Source organism: Girardinichthys multiradiatus, chromosome 2 (assembly GCF_021462225.1).
Source record: "Girardinichthys multiradiatus isolate DD_20200921_A chromosome 2, DD_fGirMul_XY1, whole genome shotgun sequence".
Lineage (NCBI taxonomy): Eukaryota > Metazoa > Chordata > Actinopteri > Cyprinodontiformes > Goodeidae > Girardinichthys > Girardinichthys multiradiatus.
The window spans coordinates 10,127,377-10,146,342 of record NC_061795.1 but is presented as its reverse complement, the minus strand read 5'-3'; the positions used below and the strand labels follow the sequence as shown (position 1 = coordinate 10,146,342).

General features: G+C 41.4%; 1 protein-coding gene across 1 annotated transcript in view; it reads right to left on the bottom strand.

The window, feature by feature from the left end:
• carmil2 (capping protein regulator and myosin 1 linker 2) overlaps positions 1 to 18,966 on the bottom strand; it is a 129,072-nt gene that overhangs the window by 72,534 nt on the left and 37,572 nt on the right. Inside the window, exons 27-28 of the mRNA XM_047389929.1 lie at positions 13,550 to 14,070; positions 3,588 to 3,691 (exon numbers count right to left, since the gene is read on the bottom strand). Coding sequence (XP_047245885.1) covers positions 3,588 to 3,691; positions 13,550 to 14,070 — 625 coding nt within the window. The remainder of the gene's footprint in view (positions 1 to 3,587; positions 3,692 to 13,549; positions 14,071 to 18,966) is intronic.

The following is an 18,966-nucleotide window of genomic DNA, read 5'->3' as shown; positions in this document are numbered from 1 at the left end:
AATCATTCAATATCATATCCTTTTCCAATATTCATTAGTGCAAAACTGTTAATTTTTCTAGGCTTTTGTGTCTTTAATGTATGCTGACCTGAACAGCACTGCCATGCTACACTTTACTTTATGACATCATGACACCATTTTTAATAGTCTTAAAAAAACTTAAATTATAATTAATTTACCAAAAGGACCATCACATAACAAACATAAAATGTGATCAATTATTGAAGTCAGTCACAAAGTTGTCTGAGAGGAGATTAGAGGGTAGTGACCAGGGGTTAGGGTTAGAGGATGGCAGAAGGACAATGGGGGATATACGATTAACAGAGGGAGGACTAATTAACAAGCACCTGTCAAATGTCCACCTCAAACATCCTTATAGGTAATGACGATAATATTAACATTTAAAAACGCCCGAATATCCCACCAAGGAGATAGTTGGGCCAGTGATGAGATTATTTTGGAATTTATCATGCTAACTTGACTAACACAGATGGAGAGTCAACTGGAAATTAGATCAAGTAAATTATTGCATTAGCATTCAAAACTACAAACCAGTTTAGTACATGTTAAACTGAATAATGTAAAGCTGCTGACCCCTTAAAATCTGCAGTCATGGTCAAAGCTTTTAGGTTGGCTGCAAAATATTTGGATTTTTTCTTCTAAAGAACAATTTGATACATCTTTAGTTTTAGAGACTTTTTTTAACAAACAGATTGTGAGTGCTGATCATTCTCTGACTTGAAGGATATTAACTTCTGCCTGACTGATGGTGACCAATTAGTGTCTTATTGATGCTTGATCACAGTTTCTGGAATTCTGTTTCCCCACCCTCTTTTGGAGAACTGACTTAAGGTTCTCAATAGATTTAGAAACAGTGTTCTAGTCACTTTTGCCTAGTTATAAAATCCTGAAAAATATACAGATCATAAACAAATTGAGTCTGGATTGTTGGAAAAAATTTTTGGATCATATTTTTTATTGAGGGCAAAGGCTACCCACTGCTTGAATGAAGAACAATCCAACGCATTGGTTGTATCAGGATACATCATTGTTAGGATCACACATCAATCATAGTATCTCAGTTTTTCTTCCACCAGTAATAGATTTTCCTCATGTCCTAAACAATCAAAATGAAGATTCTTCAGCAAAAATAACCAGCTTTCTGCAATCCATCTTGTACTTCCTGCAGACTAGCCTTGGTGGTTTGTTTTGGACAGAAGTGCTTTCTTTGCTGCCCTGCTTTCCCTTTGTCAAAGGTCTACCTGTACCTCACTGTAGGTGCAGATGCACTAACGCCCACCAGCTGCCATGTTGAGCAAGCTCTGTCCTGGTGGCAGTACGATTCTATTTCACACTCTTCAGGAGGAGACAATCCTGGCACAATTTAGTTTAAGTCTGGGCAAAATTTAATTCAAAGAGGCTAATAAAGCTATTACAAGAAATTAATATGCACCTGATGTTTATGCATAATGATCTAAAATGAAACAAAAATAAAAACTGAAGTCACAAGGTTTGCAAAACACAATATTTGTGCCACAGCAGAACCTTTAGCAAGGCATGCCCTTCTGAAATAATGTAGCCCCTGTCCTGTTTAATGCAGTATTACAGTCAACTGAGTTGGGAAAGTGCCTGAACATTTGTATTTGTGTGAGGATGCAGTGACATGCACAGGGAGAATTAGAAACAATAAAAACATATAGAATATACCTTTGCTTGATAAATCCAATCATATATTTATGCAAAGTTTAAGAGTGTAAAATAAGGGCGCAGCGCTGGTGGTGTAGGTGTTTAGTGCGCGACCACATATACAAGCTATAATCCTCAAAGCGGCCATCCCAGACTCGGCAACCTTTGCCGAATGTTTCCCCCTCTCTTTGCCCCTCCTTCCTGTCTACCTAATATCAAAAATAAAGGCCACTAGTGCTGAAAAAATTCTTTAAAAAAAGAAAAAAAAGGTTGTAAAATAAAAATGATTTTATTTGAAGCAAATGAGGCTCATTACTTCCAAGAAGCATCTCGATCCTTAGATTAACAGAAAAAAATCCAGACAGTTGGGTTCTTGTGCAAAAAGAAAAGCACAGGAACCAGTTAGTGAGATGTAAAGCTTGGACATTGAAGATTTATTCCACTGCACAACAGCATCTGTTTAGAAATAAACCATGGTTTCTTAACTTAGTGGCCCACCACGATTTATATTTTCCTGACAAAGTAATAAGTTATGGCAATGCTACAATTGATAAAGATGTAGCATTGAAAATTGGAAGCAGCTTGTACAGTCTGAAAAAAATTAGGAGAGACAATTAAATGTTCAGTTTTTGCAAAAGTAATATTCATATCTCAGTATCTAATATTTAGTTTTCTGTGAAAAAGAAAGCGATTCACTACAGGTAAACACCAAAAGTAACCTTGTTTTACTGACTGAAAAAAGAGATATATACAAAAATGTGTTTTTTGAAAATGTTGGGACACCCCAGCCCTAATAGCTAATCGTACCCCCTTTCGGTGAACAAAACAGTGAGATGCTTTTTGTGACCATCCACCAGTTTGTGACATCTGTCTGAGGATACTGACCCATTACTCACTTTGAGCTGCAAGATGTTTGGACGTTTTTTGGATGTTTAGCCTGTTTTAAGTCACCTCAATGCATTTCAATGAGAACAAGTCTTTCACTCAGCTCAGTACTTTCCGTTTCTTAATACTCAGCCAATCCTTGGTGAATTTACTGGTATGTTTTGACTCATTGTCATGTTGCAGGGTCCAGATCTGCTTTGGCTTTAATTCTTTTATTTACAGGTCTATGATGGTGAGCTGCCCACATCCTGCTGTAGCAAAGCATCCCCAAACCATGACATTTCCTCTCTATGCTTCACAATTGATGAAAGGTCATTTTCTTGGAATGCTCTACTTGATTAATGCCAAACAGGTCCTCTGTTCTGGTATCCCAAAAATGTTGTTTTAGACCCTTAAGTCCACAGAACATTATTCCAGAGTCCTGTCCTTTAACTATATTTTCTGGCAAATTTCTGTCTGGCCTTCATGTGTTTCTTAGAGAGCAAATTTTCCCTTCCTGCACATCTTCCAAGAAAGTTAAGCTGTGTAGTTCTAAATCTACAGATATGCATTTTTCATATTTGTAGTAGCAAAATCCTGCTGTGGGTTCCATGATGACATTTTAGTGGATGTGGAGACTTCTTTCAGCATCTTGCGGTCCACTTTCAGTGCAAACTTGCTTGGACCCTAACCCTAACCCTGGGGAAGTTTGAATTTTGTCCACTTGTAGACTATTTTCTGTGCAGTGAAATAGGTGATTTCAAATTCTTTGAATTCTTTTAAGGATGTATTCACACCAGAATCGCCCGTCGGAGAATGCGTGTTGCAAGCTGAAGGAAATGCTCTTGAGTACACTCAATCTTTAGTAGTCTAATTTCACTGCTCTGGATTCTTTTTTCTGGTTTTTATCACAGCACCTCCTGTAATTCTTTCTTATTGTTATGTGACTTGTTAAAGGTTTCAGATTTTCATTTGTCTGAAACAGTAAAATTTTTATAATATTAGTGTGTTTGTCTGCTGTTACATTGTTAACTCACAATGCATAGTCAGGGATAATTTTCTTTGTGAAGAACTCCTCTACTCCTTCATCCACTCTGCCCGTTGCCTCATTTTCCTTCTTCTTTTCCTCGGACACTGGCTCCTGTACAGAAAACAAATCACATATACAATGAGAAAATCTGTGTTGTTGGTGTGTTGAAGTACTGTACTTAAGTTTAAATGATGTATTTGTATTTCTGGGCGTTTCCATCTCAATGTATCATTTGTAGGATTGGCATCGTGCCACACTTCTTTGTAAACATGTTCATTTAGTGTTTAAATGAATATGGTGTAGATAAATAAATTGTTATTGACTTGTATTGCTAATAGGGGTTAGCCAGATCATTGAGAAAAACATTGGTTTTCAAACTTGCACCCAGAACACAGTTAATTTGGTTTTGACAGTATTCCCATCTTGGTAACAAAATACAATAAAGCAAAATATTTCTAGATCAAGCCATTTGAAACACATCATTTCTCAGTTACTAGTCAACAGCCAAGTGTAACACCTGTGCCTGAGCTGTGGGTGTTCCAGAGAGTGCTGTGATGTCCCCACTATATGTCATTGTTAACACTAAACTAAAATGAGGGACAAAAATTAACACCAGTGTCTGAATGCTCAAACATGCTAAAATACTAATGTTTTTAGGTTCACAAATGAAGTATTCTAGGATTTTGTTGCATTTCCATTTTTCTTCAGTGTCCAGTGAAACAACCGTGCTTCTGTATTTTTGCTTCATGCCTCCTGTCTAACAGCCACCTGTCTCTGTGCCTAATGCCAACATGCTTCTTTGTCACACCCCTTCCTCGCTTCATTTTGCTCTCTCTCACACATATAATTACCGTATTTTCCGCACTATAAGGCGCACTTAAAAACCTTTAATTTTTTCAAAAAATGACAGTGCGCCTTGTAATCCGGAGCGCCTTATATATGGATCAATTGGTTAATTGGTTGATCCATACTGGTTGTACACGGCGCTCTGTCAAAATGTTTCAGTACGACTGGTAAACTACAAAGCCGCACCGCTTGCAGCATTACGGCTACCGTAGTCAGGGGCGTCGCCGAAGTAATAGCGGTAAACACCTGTACTGTGCTTACTCCTAGTCCAACACCACTTGTGTGTGTATAACGTTTGAATGTACTGTTGCAGGAATTACCTGAACTATATGTGATTAGAAACTCAGTGTGTGGGGTGTATGTTTTGTGTGTGTGTATGGAAGATGTTGACATCACTCCTCCGGACAGAGGTGGCGCTGTGTGCTGCCGTAGTTGAGAATCAAGAGTGAATGAGTGACGTCGGTATTATTGTGTGTGTGGGGTGGGTAGAGACGGCGACCGGAGCAGCGGTGTATGAGTCTGTAAGCCCTGTGTTTTTACGTGCTGCAAAGTCATTAAAAAGAACCCCGAATCTCGTCAACAACTCAGTGTTTTGATGCTGTTTCTTCATGCTCAACTCAGCAACGTATGAGTGAGGGAGTTAACCCCGAGGAAACTAGTAACTTCGGCCCTGGAGAAAGCGTCTCCCCTGTGTCATCAGACTACGGTCAGGGGACTGAAACAGGAAAGGTTAACAGTACTAACGTTTGATTTAGTGCATCAAACTGTTTCTTTTACGTGTTTACTGAATCAGGGAAAAGTTCCCTTTCACGTTTTAACTAACGTTTGATTTCAACTTCAACTTCATAGACTCCAATGCATTCCTAACGTGCGGTTGGCTCTATTCAATAGAATTCTATGTAGAGGAGACCTTACCATGAGAGTGAATGGAGTTATCGAAACGCTGGTTTGTAGTGTATTAATAAAGTTTGACTGACTGACTTATCTGACTGTTTTGTTGACATTCTCTAGCACAGCTCCATCTAGTGGATGCATAACGCAACCCCAGTCAAACGTTTGACTGCAGTAGCTTCTATTCTATGCGCCTTATAATCCGGTGCGCCCTATTTATGAAAAAAGTTCTAAAATAGGCCATTCATTGAAGGTGCGCCTTATAATCCGGTGCGCCTTATAGTGCGGAAAATACGGTACATGAATACATTTGGTACCCTTTCAAATGTCCATATTTTAACATGAGGAAAATTAATATCAACTTTAACAATACAGAGAAATGCAAGTAATATAAATAAACAATACAGCTGAAGACTAATTAAATATGCAATTTGTGGTGAGGAATAATATAGGACACCTCCACCTTCATTCGCATTTAAAATGGCTAGCATTAGACAGGCATATCTCATCAGGTGCACATGATAAGAACATCATGACTCTGCATTCTGAAGGAGATTTCCCCTTTTTAAACCTTAGACATTTAGGCTATGTAGTTTGCAAAGCATCCTCAGTCTGAATGGTTATGCCGCATTTCATCCAACTTTTACGTCACTGACCTGGCCCCAACTACGCATCCGCACTCTCTACAGCAGTAGCATCACTGCTCCACTAAATGCCATTGTTAATAGATGTGCTCTCTTCTTTCCACACCTTTCTAGCATTTGTTATGATGTGGTCATAATATTGTCTGCTATCACTGCTTAACAAGTGAAGAATAGCACAGAAACATCGATATCCATTATTACTATAAAAACAGTGTGCTGTTGTGTGATGTCAATATTATAGTTTAAACAACCATGCAGGAAAAAAATATTATATAGGATTTCAGCAAAAAAATGGGAATTGAGCATCAAGACCTGCACTATTTGTTGGATTCTTCATTTAGTGGTCCTGAGTTTTGTAGTAAGAGTAAACAATGAGGTCTTAAAGTACATTAAAACAACTTCAAAGTGAGTCTACCCTAGGAGAGACCAGAAGATGCTAAAAGAAGTCTCCAAAAAAACCGTCATCAACTTGTAGCAGGTTTTTGTTACTGCTGATATAAGAGTGCATGCTTGTACAATCAGAAAGACATGTAGGAAATCTGAGCTCTCTAAGAAACACATGAAGGCCAGACAGTTTTCAGAATGCAGACAAGACAAGACTTCAGAACAGAACAGGTTGTATTGTAAAAATAATTGATATACTGACATCCATCTTTTTAGCTTACAGAGAAGAAGATGTCTGTAAAAGAGAAAAATATCCAGTAAGGGGCATATACGTGGATGAAAAAGGCTTTTTCAGAGGTCAGAGGAGAATGGGGAGACTGGAGCCACGTGGGTTGGATTTACTGGTTGAATGGCACTAGGAATTCCACAGTTCTTATCCTTGTATTAAACACATTTTTCTTTACCCTTACAATGCCTAGTTGAATAGCTGCGGTCTCATTATACACAAAGTAAACAGAATCTATACAACCCATAATATTACTTGTGTGTCCATCTCACAGTCTGCGCTTCTATCAGCCAGCATGTTTCTCCCATAGCTCTTCAGAGAGTAGTGGTGCATACTGGCAACATCACCAATCAATGCTTTAAGTATTCCTAAAGAGATACCACACAATTACCACTGTTAAACTGGTTTAAGATAATAGAAAGGCAACGACATCTCAAATAACGAGTGGGTATAACCAAGGTTGGCAGTATACCATCTTTAAACACACAACATGTGTAGCCATTGAAGCAGATAGGCTACAGCAGCAGAAGACCACATAGGGTGCCAGTACTTTCAGCTAAAAATGGGAAACAGTTATGTTTAACAATTTATTAAAACAATGATACAAATAATGAAGTAATTCTGAAGGCAAAATGAGGTCCAACCCATCATTATCAAGTACTAAAGTGGTGGGGGCGAATATTTATCAAATTAAGTTTAATTTACTATCACCTCAACTAAGATAATGTTTAGTTTTGATGCATATCCATGGATTTTAATATTTTCATCATTAGAAGAGCAATCCCCCCCAAAAAACCCTCCCCATTTGTGAACTATAGATTTTACCATGGCTTTATGGGCTTTTTTCAGCAGTTTGGTGGCTAATGCGTTGAAATTGCCACAGTAGCTCATCTTGGCCCTTTGAATAGTATCAAATACGAGTAGTTTCCCAGGGCGACACTAGAAAGGGGGCACATGAGTGCCAATTAAAAGAAAATTTAGTTTTGTATTGCAGTTTTGCATTTGCAGTCAGTGAGCAGGTGGCATCCCCCTATGTTAGGCACAGCACCCTAGTTGCTGTTGACAGAGGCAGCAGGTTATATTATTTGGGTTGCAAAGATTGGTTTTCAGGAGGCATACTTGCTTGGTGGTATCAGTGAAATTAAACCCACATACGATGGGGGGCAGCATTACCTGTGACGTTATCTCTGCATTTTACTAAAGAGCCACAGTGCTACGTCAAGTGAGGCAGAACTGGGAAATTTCTTTGCAGACTGGAAGCATTTCTCCGGATGTTTGTGTCATGGAGTCCTGGAGTCCTGGAGAGTCCTGGAGAGTAGAAAATCTAGTGCCAACAGGGAACAGCGTTGCCTGGCTTACAGGTCTGTTGCTAGTCTTGAACATTATGCAACTTGATGAAAGTCTGCAGCACAGTTGATCACACACTGCGACCATCAACCAGAGGAACAGTAAGCAAGCCAAGACCAAGCTCACCCCTAACTTGGAAAAAGTAAAGCTAATTCTAAAGTTCTATCAAGGTTTTACAGCAAAGGATTTGGGATTGTCTACAGTTAAAAATCTGGGTTGTCAGGATATGGAGCCTTCCTTGGAAAGAAATTTCCCACTTCAAACATATTTCCTGCTTGTGCTGCTGTGCTGGTGCTACCTTATAGGCTACCGGTCAAAAATGTTTGACACACCTTCTCAATTAATAGTTTACCTTATGTTTATGACTATTTACTTATGACTATGTAGATTCTCAATGATGGCATCAAAACTGTGAATGAACACAAATGGAATTACGTAGCAAATGAAAAATGTTACAGAACTTTAAGTATGTTCTCATACTCGTCGTCTTCCGCTTATCCGGGACCGGGTTGCGGGGGCAGCAGACTCAGCAGAGACACCCAGACATCCCTCTCCCCAGACACCTCCTACAGCTCCTCCGGAGGGGAGCCCAAGGCATTCCCAGGCCAGCCGAGAGACATAGTCCCTCCAGCGTGTCCTGGACCATCCCCTGGCCCCGAGCCACCTCAACTGGCTCCTCTTGATGTGGAGGAGCTGCGGCTCTACTCCGAGACCCTCCCGGATGGCCGAGCCCCTCACCCTATCTCTAAGGGAGTGCCCGGCCACCCTACGGAGGAAGCTCATTTCAGCCGCTTGTGTCCGGGATCTCGTTCTTTCGGTCATGACCCAAAGTTCATGGCCATAGGTGAGGGTAGGAACATAGACCGACCGGTAAATCGAGGGCTTCCTATTTCGGCTCAGCTCTCTCTTCACCACAACAGACCGGCACAGCACATGCTGTAGGCCTTGGCTAGAGGGGGCCAACACATCATCTGCAAAAATAAGAGACAAAATCCACTGGTCCCCAAACCAGACCCCCTCCGGCCCTTGGCTGCGTCTAGAAATCCTGTCCTTTCCCCGACCGCCATGCAATGTTGAAGAGGTGTGTCAACCATGACAGCCCCACAACATCCAGGTCTCTGACAGTCGTTTCGGCCTATGGGCCGAGCACTAATGCGGCGTACCCGGCCTTCTTGGTGTCCCTGTCGGGGGCGCTGGATAGTGCCCCCCCCTGGGACTCCATTATTCTGCTAGGGGACTTCAATGCCTACGTGGGGAACGACAGTGACACCTGGAGAGGCGTGATCAGGAGGAATGGCCTCCTCGATCTGAATCCGAGTGGTGTTTTGTTATTGGACTTCTGTGCTAGTCACGGATTGTCCATAATGAACACAATGTTCAAACATAAGGGTGTCCATCAGTGCAATTGGCACCAGGACACCCTAGGCAGGAGGTCAATGATCAACTTTGTTGTCGTATCATCAGAACTTCGGCCGCATGTTTTGGACACTCGGGTGAAGAGAGGGGCTGAGCTGTCCACTGATCACCACCTGGTGGTGAGTTGGATCCGCTGGAGCAGGAGAAAGCTGGACAGACTTGGCAGGCCCAAGCGCATAGTGAAGGTCTGCAGGGAAGGCCTGGTGGAGCCCTCGGCTAGGGATGTATTCAACTCCCACCTCCAGGAGAACTTTGACCAGATTCCGGGGGATGTTGGAGACACAGAGTCCGAGTGGACCATGTTCTCCACATCTGTTGTCGATGCTGCTGCCCGTAGCTGCGGCCGTAAGGTGTGCGGTGCTGTCGCGGCGGCAATCCCAGAACCCGGTGGTGGACACCGGCAGTAAGGGATTTAAGTCTGTTTTATATTTTAGATTCCTTAAAAAGCAGCCCTTGCTGTGATGAAATATTAACCTATTTGTTTACTACATACGTGTGTTCATTCATAGTTTTGATGCCTTTGCTGAGAATCTATTATGTAAATAGTCATGAAAATAAAGAAACCCATTAAGTCAGAAAGTGTCTCTAAAGCTTTTAACCGGTAGTGTATGTGATGACAATAGTTTAATTAAACTTTGTTATTTCTATATCTGAATAGGTTGTATAGGTTTATGCTTCTCCTGCCTCAACAGGAGGAGCATAAAGTCTCCGGCAGATGCCAAATGGTTTTGCTCACATTCGTCGTAATCAGGCCTACCTTCATTGCTGTCCTCAAAGTTCTGGCACTTAATTTTGGTGTTCTTTCCTTGTAGGAGTCAGCTCCATCAGTTCCTGGCTTCCTGTGCTCTGCTACCTCATTACTTGTGATTATTGGAGAAATCCTGTTAAGACTCCTCACGAATCTCCTCATTGTTCCTTGGGTTGCCCTCCTGTTACAAGCTGTTGGATGTCTTCAACGCCATTGATTACTCACCTGCCTGTTCATGTTCCAATGCACAATGATCTGCTACTAAAAACAACAAAGGAAACAATAATCCAGCAGCTATTCACCACTACTTGTCAACCTCGGACTCCGTAGATAAGACTCACCCTCCCTGTAATTCCGTCACTCCCAACAAGAACCTTTCTCCATCCATTATAAAACATTTTCATTATTTCCAATCCCAGACAATAACCACTTACTTCTCCCATTCAGTAGTGATATGGAACTCCACCATAAACTCTCAAAGAATTTAGTGTGAATGTCATGTGAACTCCATTATCTTCTTGGGCTACGTTTTTGAGTGAGGCAGGCTAAGGCTGACCCAGAAAAAAAGAAAGCAGTTCACAATTGGCCCATTCCAGAACCACTCCAGAAAAGATTTTCTGCAGCACCCATTTTGATCCATCCAGATTTATCCTCCCATTTTATCCTGGAAGCTGATGCCTTGTATCTGGCATTGGAGCAGCCCTGTCCCAAAGATCATGCTTCGAGCTTGATCACACATGCGCAAATTCCATTTAAATCATGTTCCAGTAGCCCTGGTTACCCTGGTTTGTAGGTCCCTATGAGATAGGGTCTGTCATCATTCCATCTATTGTCTGCCTGAAACCCCTTTCTTACCTCTGCAATGACCCCACTTTTCATGTCTCCCAAAAGAAGCCAGTCTGGTCTAGTTCCTTGTGCCCTCTGGCAGAACACCCTCCCCCGGCCCAGGTCATTTATAGGCATCCCGCTTTCATTGTTGAACGCATCGTCGACACCCAACATTGTAGTTCATGTTTATGAGTTCCCCGTTTTTTTCATTTTAGATCCTTCTCTCTTCTCTGACTTTGAGGTTTCTTCCACGTCAAGTTTTAGTTGGCTGCCAGGGGGTATCAGGGGTGTGGGGATGACTGCCATATCCACAGAGTTGAGCGTAGGTTGAAGTGTGCATGAGTGTTTCTCCTCACCTTATCTCACTGACTGGTAGGTTTGCTCCCACAACTCCAGCTCAATCAAACTCAAGCGTAATCAGAAGGACCATAAAGAGAAACAGGCTCCTTGAGACAGATGTCAGATTGTATTGCTCACATGCATGGTAATCAAGCCTACCTTCATTGTTTTATTGCTCTCCTCGAGGCTGTGGCATTTACCTTTGCTGTTCTTTCCTTGTAGAAACCAGTTTCCTCATTCATGCTTAGTTCCTGGCTTCCTGTGCTCTGCTTCTTTGTTCTTTGTGATTATTGGAAAAATGTCCAAGACTCTTCCCTCTAATCTCCTCATTGCTCCTCTGGCTGCCCTCCTATTGCAAGCTGTTGGATTCCTTCATACCTCTCCTCCTCAGAGCCATTCTGGACTTCCATCATAAACTCTATGGGGTCAAAATGACTCTTCTCAGAAGTTCTAGGTATAAACCAGGGGTCTACAACCTCCGGCTCTGGAGCTGCTAGCGCCTCGTTGGACCTTCCACAATAGCTCTTAATAACTTTGGCTAGAAATTATATAAAATAAAATTATGTTTCTAAATCTAGATATGATAACAGATGCAGGTTTTAGCATATTTTTTCATGTAATAATTCATGTAATAAGTTTGACGATAAACTATATATATATATATATAGCATAGTATATACTATATATATATATAGTTTATCGTCGATAAACTTGTCGTCGTTATCGACGCCCATAGACTGCTGGAGATAGGCACCAGCTCCCCCGCGACCCACTATGGAATAAGCGGTAGAAAATGACTGACTGACTGACTGTATATATATATATATATATATATATATATATATATATATATATATATATATATGTATATATGCAGCCATGGCTACTTTGCAGCAAGAATATTGTGGATTTAAATCCCAGCGGGGGGGGGTCTTTCTGTATGGAGTCCGCATGTTCTCCCTGTGCATGTGTGGGTTCCCCAAGGAACTCGAGCTTCTTTCCGCCAACTGAAAACATGCTTATTAGTTTTATCGGTAACTTTAAATTGTTGTTAGGTGTGAGAGTGCAGTCTTTAGGTTGGTACATGGTTGTTTGTCCTGCGTGTCTCTGTATGACCCTGTGATGAATTGGTGATCTATCCAGGATGTACCTCGCTCCTACTATCAACCCCTGCATAGATAAGCTGGTACAGACAGTGGAAGGATGGATTGCTAGCTATAGCTAACGGCGCTGAAATAAACGCTTGATATCTTAATAATTATTGTGTGTATTTGTGTAAGCAGCAACGTGTCAGTGTTCCAACTTGGCACGTTCACTTTTATGCCAACCAGAGGTGAGAATGAGGGTGGACATGGTGCTCATTATGTCCTATTGCAATAGGTCTGAACAGGTTTCTGACTCCAGTTCTTTGTCAAACAAATTGAACAGAAGAGTAATGGAACAGACATAAATAGAAGTCAACCCTTTTCGCAAAAAAGTGTGCTATGGGGGGTTTATTTAAAAAGAGTTACAGAGCTAAAATTGCCCGAGGAGACAAACTGACGCCTTGGCAGTTGTAATGTTAATTGGTATAATTGCCAGTTAGGCCATCAACACACGGCTCCTGTATAAGGCTGGCATGTTGGTTTTTATCAACATGCCAGTGCTAGCCTGGTTGTTTTTCAGTCAGTAAGGATGGTCTTTCTGCAGCCTGGGCTCGTTCAACAAAATGAGATTGTGCCTGAAAGATGGACAAATAAACAATGGCTTATTTAATCCTAGAATGCCCAAACTCTTCTGTTGCCTTGTATGTGGGCAAATTTAAAAGATCCTCTGCTAAGTGAGATTTAGGGAAAGATACAAATAATCTAAATGGGTGTATGGACACGGCTTGTTGGGCAGTGCAAAGAAACAGACCTCCAGTAATGTGAAAACATGAGTAATTGAATTAAACAATGATTTTTCAAGAGTGAAGGAGAGTGAGTGTGGTTGGGCCTCTCAGCTTTAAGAACAACCCAGAGAATGCTACTCCTAACACGTATGAGAATGTTCTTAATACAGGCAAACACCTACACACACACACACACACACACACACACACACACACACACACACACACACAATCATACAGTACACTCACAGTACATGGAACAGGATAACAAACAGACAGACAGACAGATAGACATTTGTTTATTATCAAACACATGTACATGTAAATTTGTATTTTTTTGGTATGTGTCTATGAGTGCCTGTGATCTTACCTGAGGCCTTGAGGAGGGGGGTTGAGTGTGTGTGCGTCGTGGTCGTGGTCGGGAGGCAGTGTAGTGCCTCAGACTCTGTCCCTGGCTTGGTAGAGGCTCCATGGGAGAAACAGAGAATCCAGAGCCAGGGTGAGGACATAGGCAGGGGCTGCAGCCAGAGAAGAGATCCTGTCGTCCGTTCAGGCCTCCATGGCCAGCTGCTTTCTCTTTTGAAGCTCGATTACAGATGGAATAGATAGCGGGGACGCTGGAAGGATGGCTGAACGATGCTCCACTATCTCTTGATACTGCTTCTGCAGCATCCACTGATGCCACCTCCCCTTCCATCCACCTCCTCCCCCTCTGTGGTTGGGGGGAGGGGGACAAGGAAGTAGAAGGGGAAAGGGAGGGACTTGAGGTTGAGAGTGGCAACTGTGGGAGCGCACACCTTCCTCCTCCATCATCCTCTCTGGCAGCTCCTCCCCCCTCTCTCTCTGTTCTTCTTTCCCTGGTGTGTTGCTCACAATCTGCATCCAGGAGACCTGAAAAAGAAGCAATATCACTCAGAAGAGAAGAGTCACACAGAGGGATAGGCGTAGGATGGAGGCAAGAAAAGACTGGCTTTTAGCCTAGGGAGTAAGCATTTCTTGTTATTTAATATTCATATATACATATATATTTAAACCTGAAAGAAGTGAATACAGAAGGAGTGAGAAGAAAAAACAGAAAATGGAGGAAGACGGTTTAGCACGGAGACATAGGGGGTGGGAAGAAGAGTGTGGGGAGCTATGAACAGAAAGGGAGGAAACAGAGCAGCAGATGGATGACGTGGTCACACTGTACTGAAGAGAGCAACACAGCTCTAACATAGAGCCAAGAGAGAATATTTCAGGTTTTTAATGTCATTATTCCTTTGCTTCCACAGTGTTAGTCTAAACAACTCAAGTATCATCAAAAACATTTAATCCAGTTTATTAGCTAAATCCATCAAATGAGGAATATTATTCTTAAAATCAATATATTAATGAGCTGCACTTTAAAAACTTTCACAGTAATGATGCTTTCACAAAACAGAAGTGGGAGTTGAGAGTTGTGTCCAATATCTGCCTGTTTCCTTCACTTCCCTTCATCTCTCCCTTCTTCATGTACTGGCCTTTCCTTTCTCTCCCTTGCTGAAACTCAGTGGTGTGAAAGTATGTAAGCAAGCTATGCTCCAATTAACCAGACAATGCTGAGTCTCAGCCACAGATTGGCTTAACATGGAAAAAAACACATGAAGACAACAGGCAACCATAAACTAACATGATATAACTGAGATCAGATTTTATCATGGTGGTTTTGATACTAAAATGACTTGAAATGTTTAGTTGACTTAAAATCCCATTGATGAGTAAAACATTTGATTATATTAAACTGGCAGAGAGGATATCATGGGACCATCCCACATACTCAAATCTGCTGCTCAACCCACATCTGCATTTTCCTTACAAATGTGGTATCATTTAAGCGGTGGCAATAGGCAAGAAAAATATGAACTTCCTTTCAGAACATAACCATTAAAACCAAAAAAACATTGTTTTTAACAACGTTGAGCCTAAATGGCCGCCAGCTTCTCTTCTTTTGATTGACACCTATTTCGTTCAATTGTGTTGGTCTATGCCCTCTCCAGAATCAATTATATCCATTGTGTGTCAGATCCGGTGATATGAATCCCACCTACTCTTAAATCTACAGCTCTGACCTGTCAGCTCCGATGCTGACTCTGATGTGGTAGGCATTTAGCTAAAACAATTCCTGTCATAGCAATGTACAACATATGTGGCTGGACTCAAAATATTCTTCAAAAAACACAAGAGTAAACAGGGTTTAGTTCTGCTGCCTAATAGCACATATAACATTACTGGATGATTTTTGGTGTTTTACCTAAGCCAACTCATTCCAAAAGGTTTTGTTAAAAGTAGCTAAAATCCTGATGTGGTTGGCTGGGCTGGACTAGTAATTGGGCATCCAGGGCATTAGGCCAGTGGGCAGGTGTACTATTGGGCTGATATATTTTTACGTTAACCGACCGGCCCAAATTGTCTCATTCAATAATTTTCTGATGTTGAGCTGGCCCAACCTCAGCCAAAAATGCCTGTGTCAGAGCTTTGTCCCAGTCCAGCCCTAGTTGGTAGAGTTGGTAAGCGATGGGGAAATTCAATTATTTTACCGATAAGAGTTAGGGTTAGACTAACTGTCGACTGTCGGGCGACTCACTCCCCAAACTGAAAGAGGTATTGGAGCTATTTGAGTTGTTGACCCCAATTTAAAAGATAAAAATTATATTATAAAGTGACAGATCAACAACTCCTAGTGAAAAAGATGTTATTTTTTTCTGAATGACACAAAAAATAAAGTATGCAAAAACAAAACAAGCTTCAGTCCATCTCTCTAGTAATAATGTTTGTGATACCTCTGGTTTACAAACAATTTATAATGTCAATAGTAAGATACTGAAAGGGCAGAAATCAGTGAAATTAGTGAGGTCACTGCTGCAGAGGCAAGATGAAGTCAAGGCAGTTATTTTTACTTGGAGCAAACAGTAGAACTTGTTAGACATTTTTTACTCAATTCACTTTGGGATACCAAGGTAACATAAACCGTGAATAATTTCTTTCTATGCCACAATGGGGAAATTAGGGTGCTAAGAGGCATAATATAAACTCAGGTAACGAGAGCGACTAAAGGTCACAGAAATGGAAATATCAGTGAGTTGCTGATTCATTGTGCTGGATGGAGTTACCAAGTGTGCAATACTTCTATTCTCTTACTGGTGGTACGCTACTGCGTTGATGAGTCATTGGATCTGTGGCTGCTTCTAATTAATTCAAAATCAAGATGTCTACCTCTCTGGTGATGCTTTCACAAAGTTTGTGAAATGAGACAAAAAATCTTCAAAGTGCTGCAGTCAGATCTAAAATGATCGCTTGGCCTGAGTTTTAAGGCTTTCCTTCTGGGCCCAATCCAGAGTCTCTCCCTGTCTGTGCACAACACTGCAGAAGATTCAAGGAATCCTTAAAGATTTACTGAAGGATTCCTCTTTGTGGTGCAGTTGGTTCCTAATAAAAAGCAGTTTATCTTTGGTTGGGATCAGCTTCTGTTATTGCCATACTCAGTGCTGGTCACTTTGAAGATTCTAAAAAAAACTAATTCTAATATTCAAATATTTATATTATATGGTTTGGGACCTAGAAATCAGGTGTCTACAAGAGCTCCATCCTGATAGGCAATACAATTTTGACTGTGATCAAATCATATTTTACCCTGTGACCGAAACACTTGGCTCTACTTTGTTGTGTTGTGCTATTGCTGTGAATTGCTGTGTATTGCCAATAGGTGGATTGTTTGTTGTAATGTGCAGATGGGAAGAAGAAGAAGAAGAAAGGATAAAAGAAGAGAGGTCCAAATGTCTACAACATCACATTATTGCCAACGAGGATGGCTATTTCTGTGCCTTTACCTGCTTCCTTCATGCCTTGTCTGGGGGAACCGGCGATGTCTTTTTTAACGTGGCTGAAAATGTTCGACAACTACATGCTGGTAAAAGCCGCTTCAGGGGATGGCTGGCCCAATGCAAGAAAACGGCGATTCTACTCTATCCTCTGGGCGTCGAAGAACAAACACTTTTCTACACACTGCCAAATATGGGCGATACTTATCACTCTGCTGTCACAGACTTAAAAGGACATATTATACCCAAGGTGAATGACGTTGCCGAGCGCCACAAGTTCTGCCAATGAGCACAGTGACCAGATGAGATGGTGAATTAATACATGGATTCACTACAAGAGTTAGCCGCAGATTGTGATTTTGGTGACATGGAGGACCAAATGCTACACGATCAGCCAATTGAGCATGTTGGTAATACTTGTATACGAGCCAGACCTTTACTAGAACCGGACCTTACGCTTGCTAAGGCTACTACAATGGCATTGCAAATTGCAAATGGAGTGTGACATGTGACCACTCTATGACCACTGATGCTAATGTTACAGCCGCTGCTGCTTCTTTGGTTCAGGCCATACACAGGCAGCCATCAAAGGGAGACAAAGAAAGCTTTTTCGGCTCATGCCCCTGCCAAGGCCCCCTCCACAAGTAACAACCGCAGTTCTTGTTTTTGTTGTGGATCTGCTAACCATCTCACTAACAAGACGTCATGCCTGGCTGCAAAAGTAAAGTGCAACAGCTGTGGAAAAGTAGGACATTTTTCAAAAGATGTGCCGATCATCTCATAAGGAGGTGCGTGAAATAGTCATAAATGAGCTCACAATGCTTTACATGAATGATGCAGTGTGAGATAAAATAGTCTGCACTGTGTAAGCGAGTGTTGATGGACATTACAGGGACATTGATTGTAGATACAGGCTCATCTGTTTCCATTATTCCTGAAAGCACGTATCGCAATTACCAGAATGTGCTATTACTGAGCCTAAATTTACTCTTCATACCTATGCGAAAGAGAACATCCCTGTCACAGGATGTTTACAAGTGAATATTAGCTATGATGGATGTTCTGCTGAAGGTACTTTACTTGTGGTAAAGTCAGGTGCATCTCTTCTGGGCCTGGATTTCTTTAAGGTCTTAAACATAAAACTTGAAGGAAAGACCATTGTTACTGCTTCCACTTTGACAGCTGTGCCATTAATTCCTATTATGGAGATAGGATGTGCTAAAAACTTTATTCACAAAGTGCAAGTAAAGTCAGAAGATAGTCCAGTGCAACAGAAGACTTCCATTTTCAGTGAGACAAGCTGTTTCAGAGAAACTTAGATACCTTCAGGAAACAGACATTATAGAACGTATTAATGCTTCCCCTTGGGTCTCACCATTGTTGTGACACATAGGAGAGATGGAGCGAAACCACATATGTGTGTCGATCAGAGAGAGCCAAATAAAGTTGCAGACTCTTACCCCTTACCTCACATGGATGAACTGATCTCAAACTTACGAGGTGCTACAGATAGGCAGATGACCTTGCATCTGCCTATCATCAAATGCCATTTCACCCTGAGAGTAGGAATATTACGGCATTCATTACTCATGAAGGACTCTTTTATTTCTGCAGGGTTCCGTTTGGCTTTACCTCAGCTCCTTCTGCTTTTGAAAATATGCAGTCGATTATACAATGCCTCGTGAAAGTACTCGGCCCTCTTGAACTGGTCAACCTCTTGCCACATTTCAGGCTTCAAACATAAAGATATAAAATTAAAATTTTTTGTGAAGAATCAACAACAAATGGGACACAATCGTGAAGTGGAATTAAATTTACTGGAGGTGTCAAACTTTTTTAACAAATAAAAAACGGAAAAGTGGGGCGTGCAATATTATTCAACCCCTTTACTTTCAGTGCAGCAAACTCACTCCAGAGGTTCAGTGAAGATCTCTGAATGATCCAATGT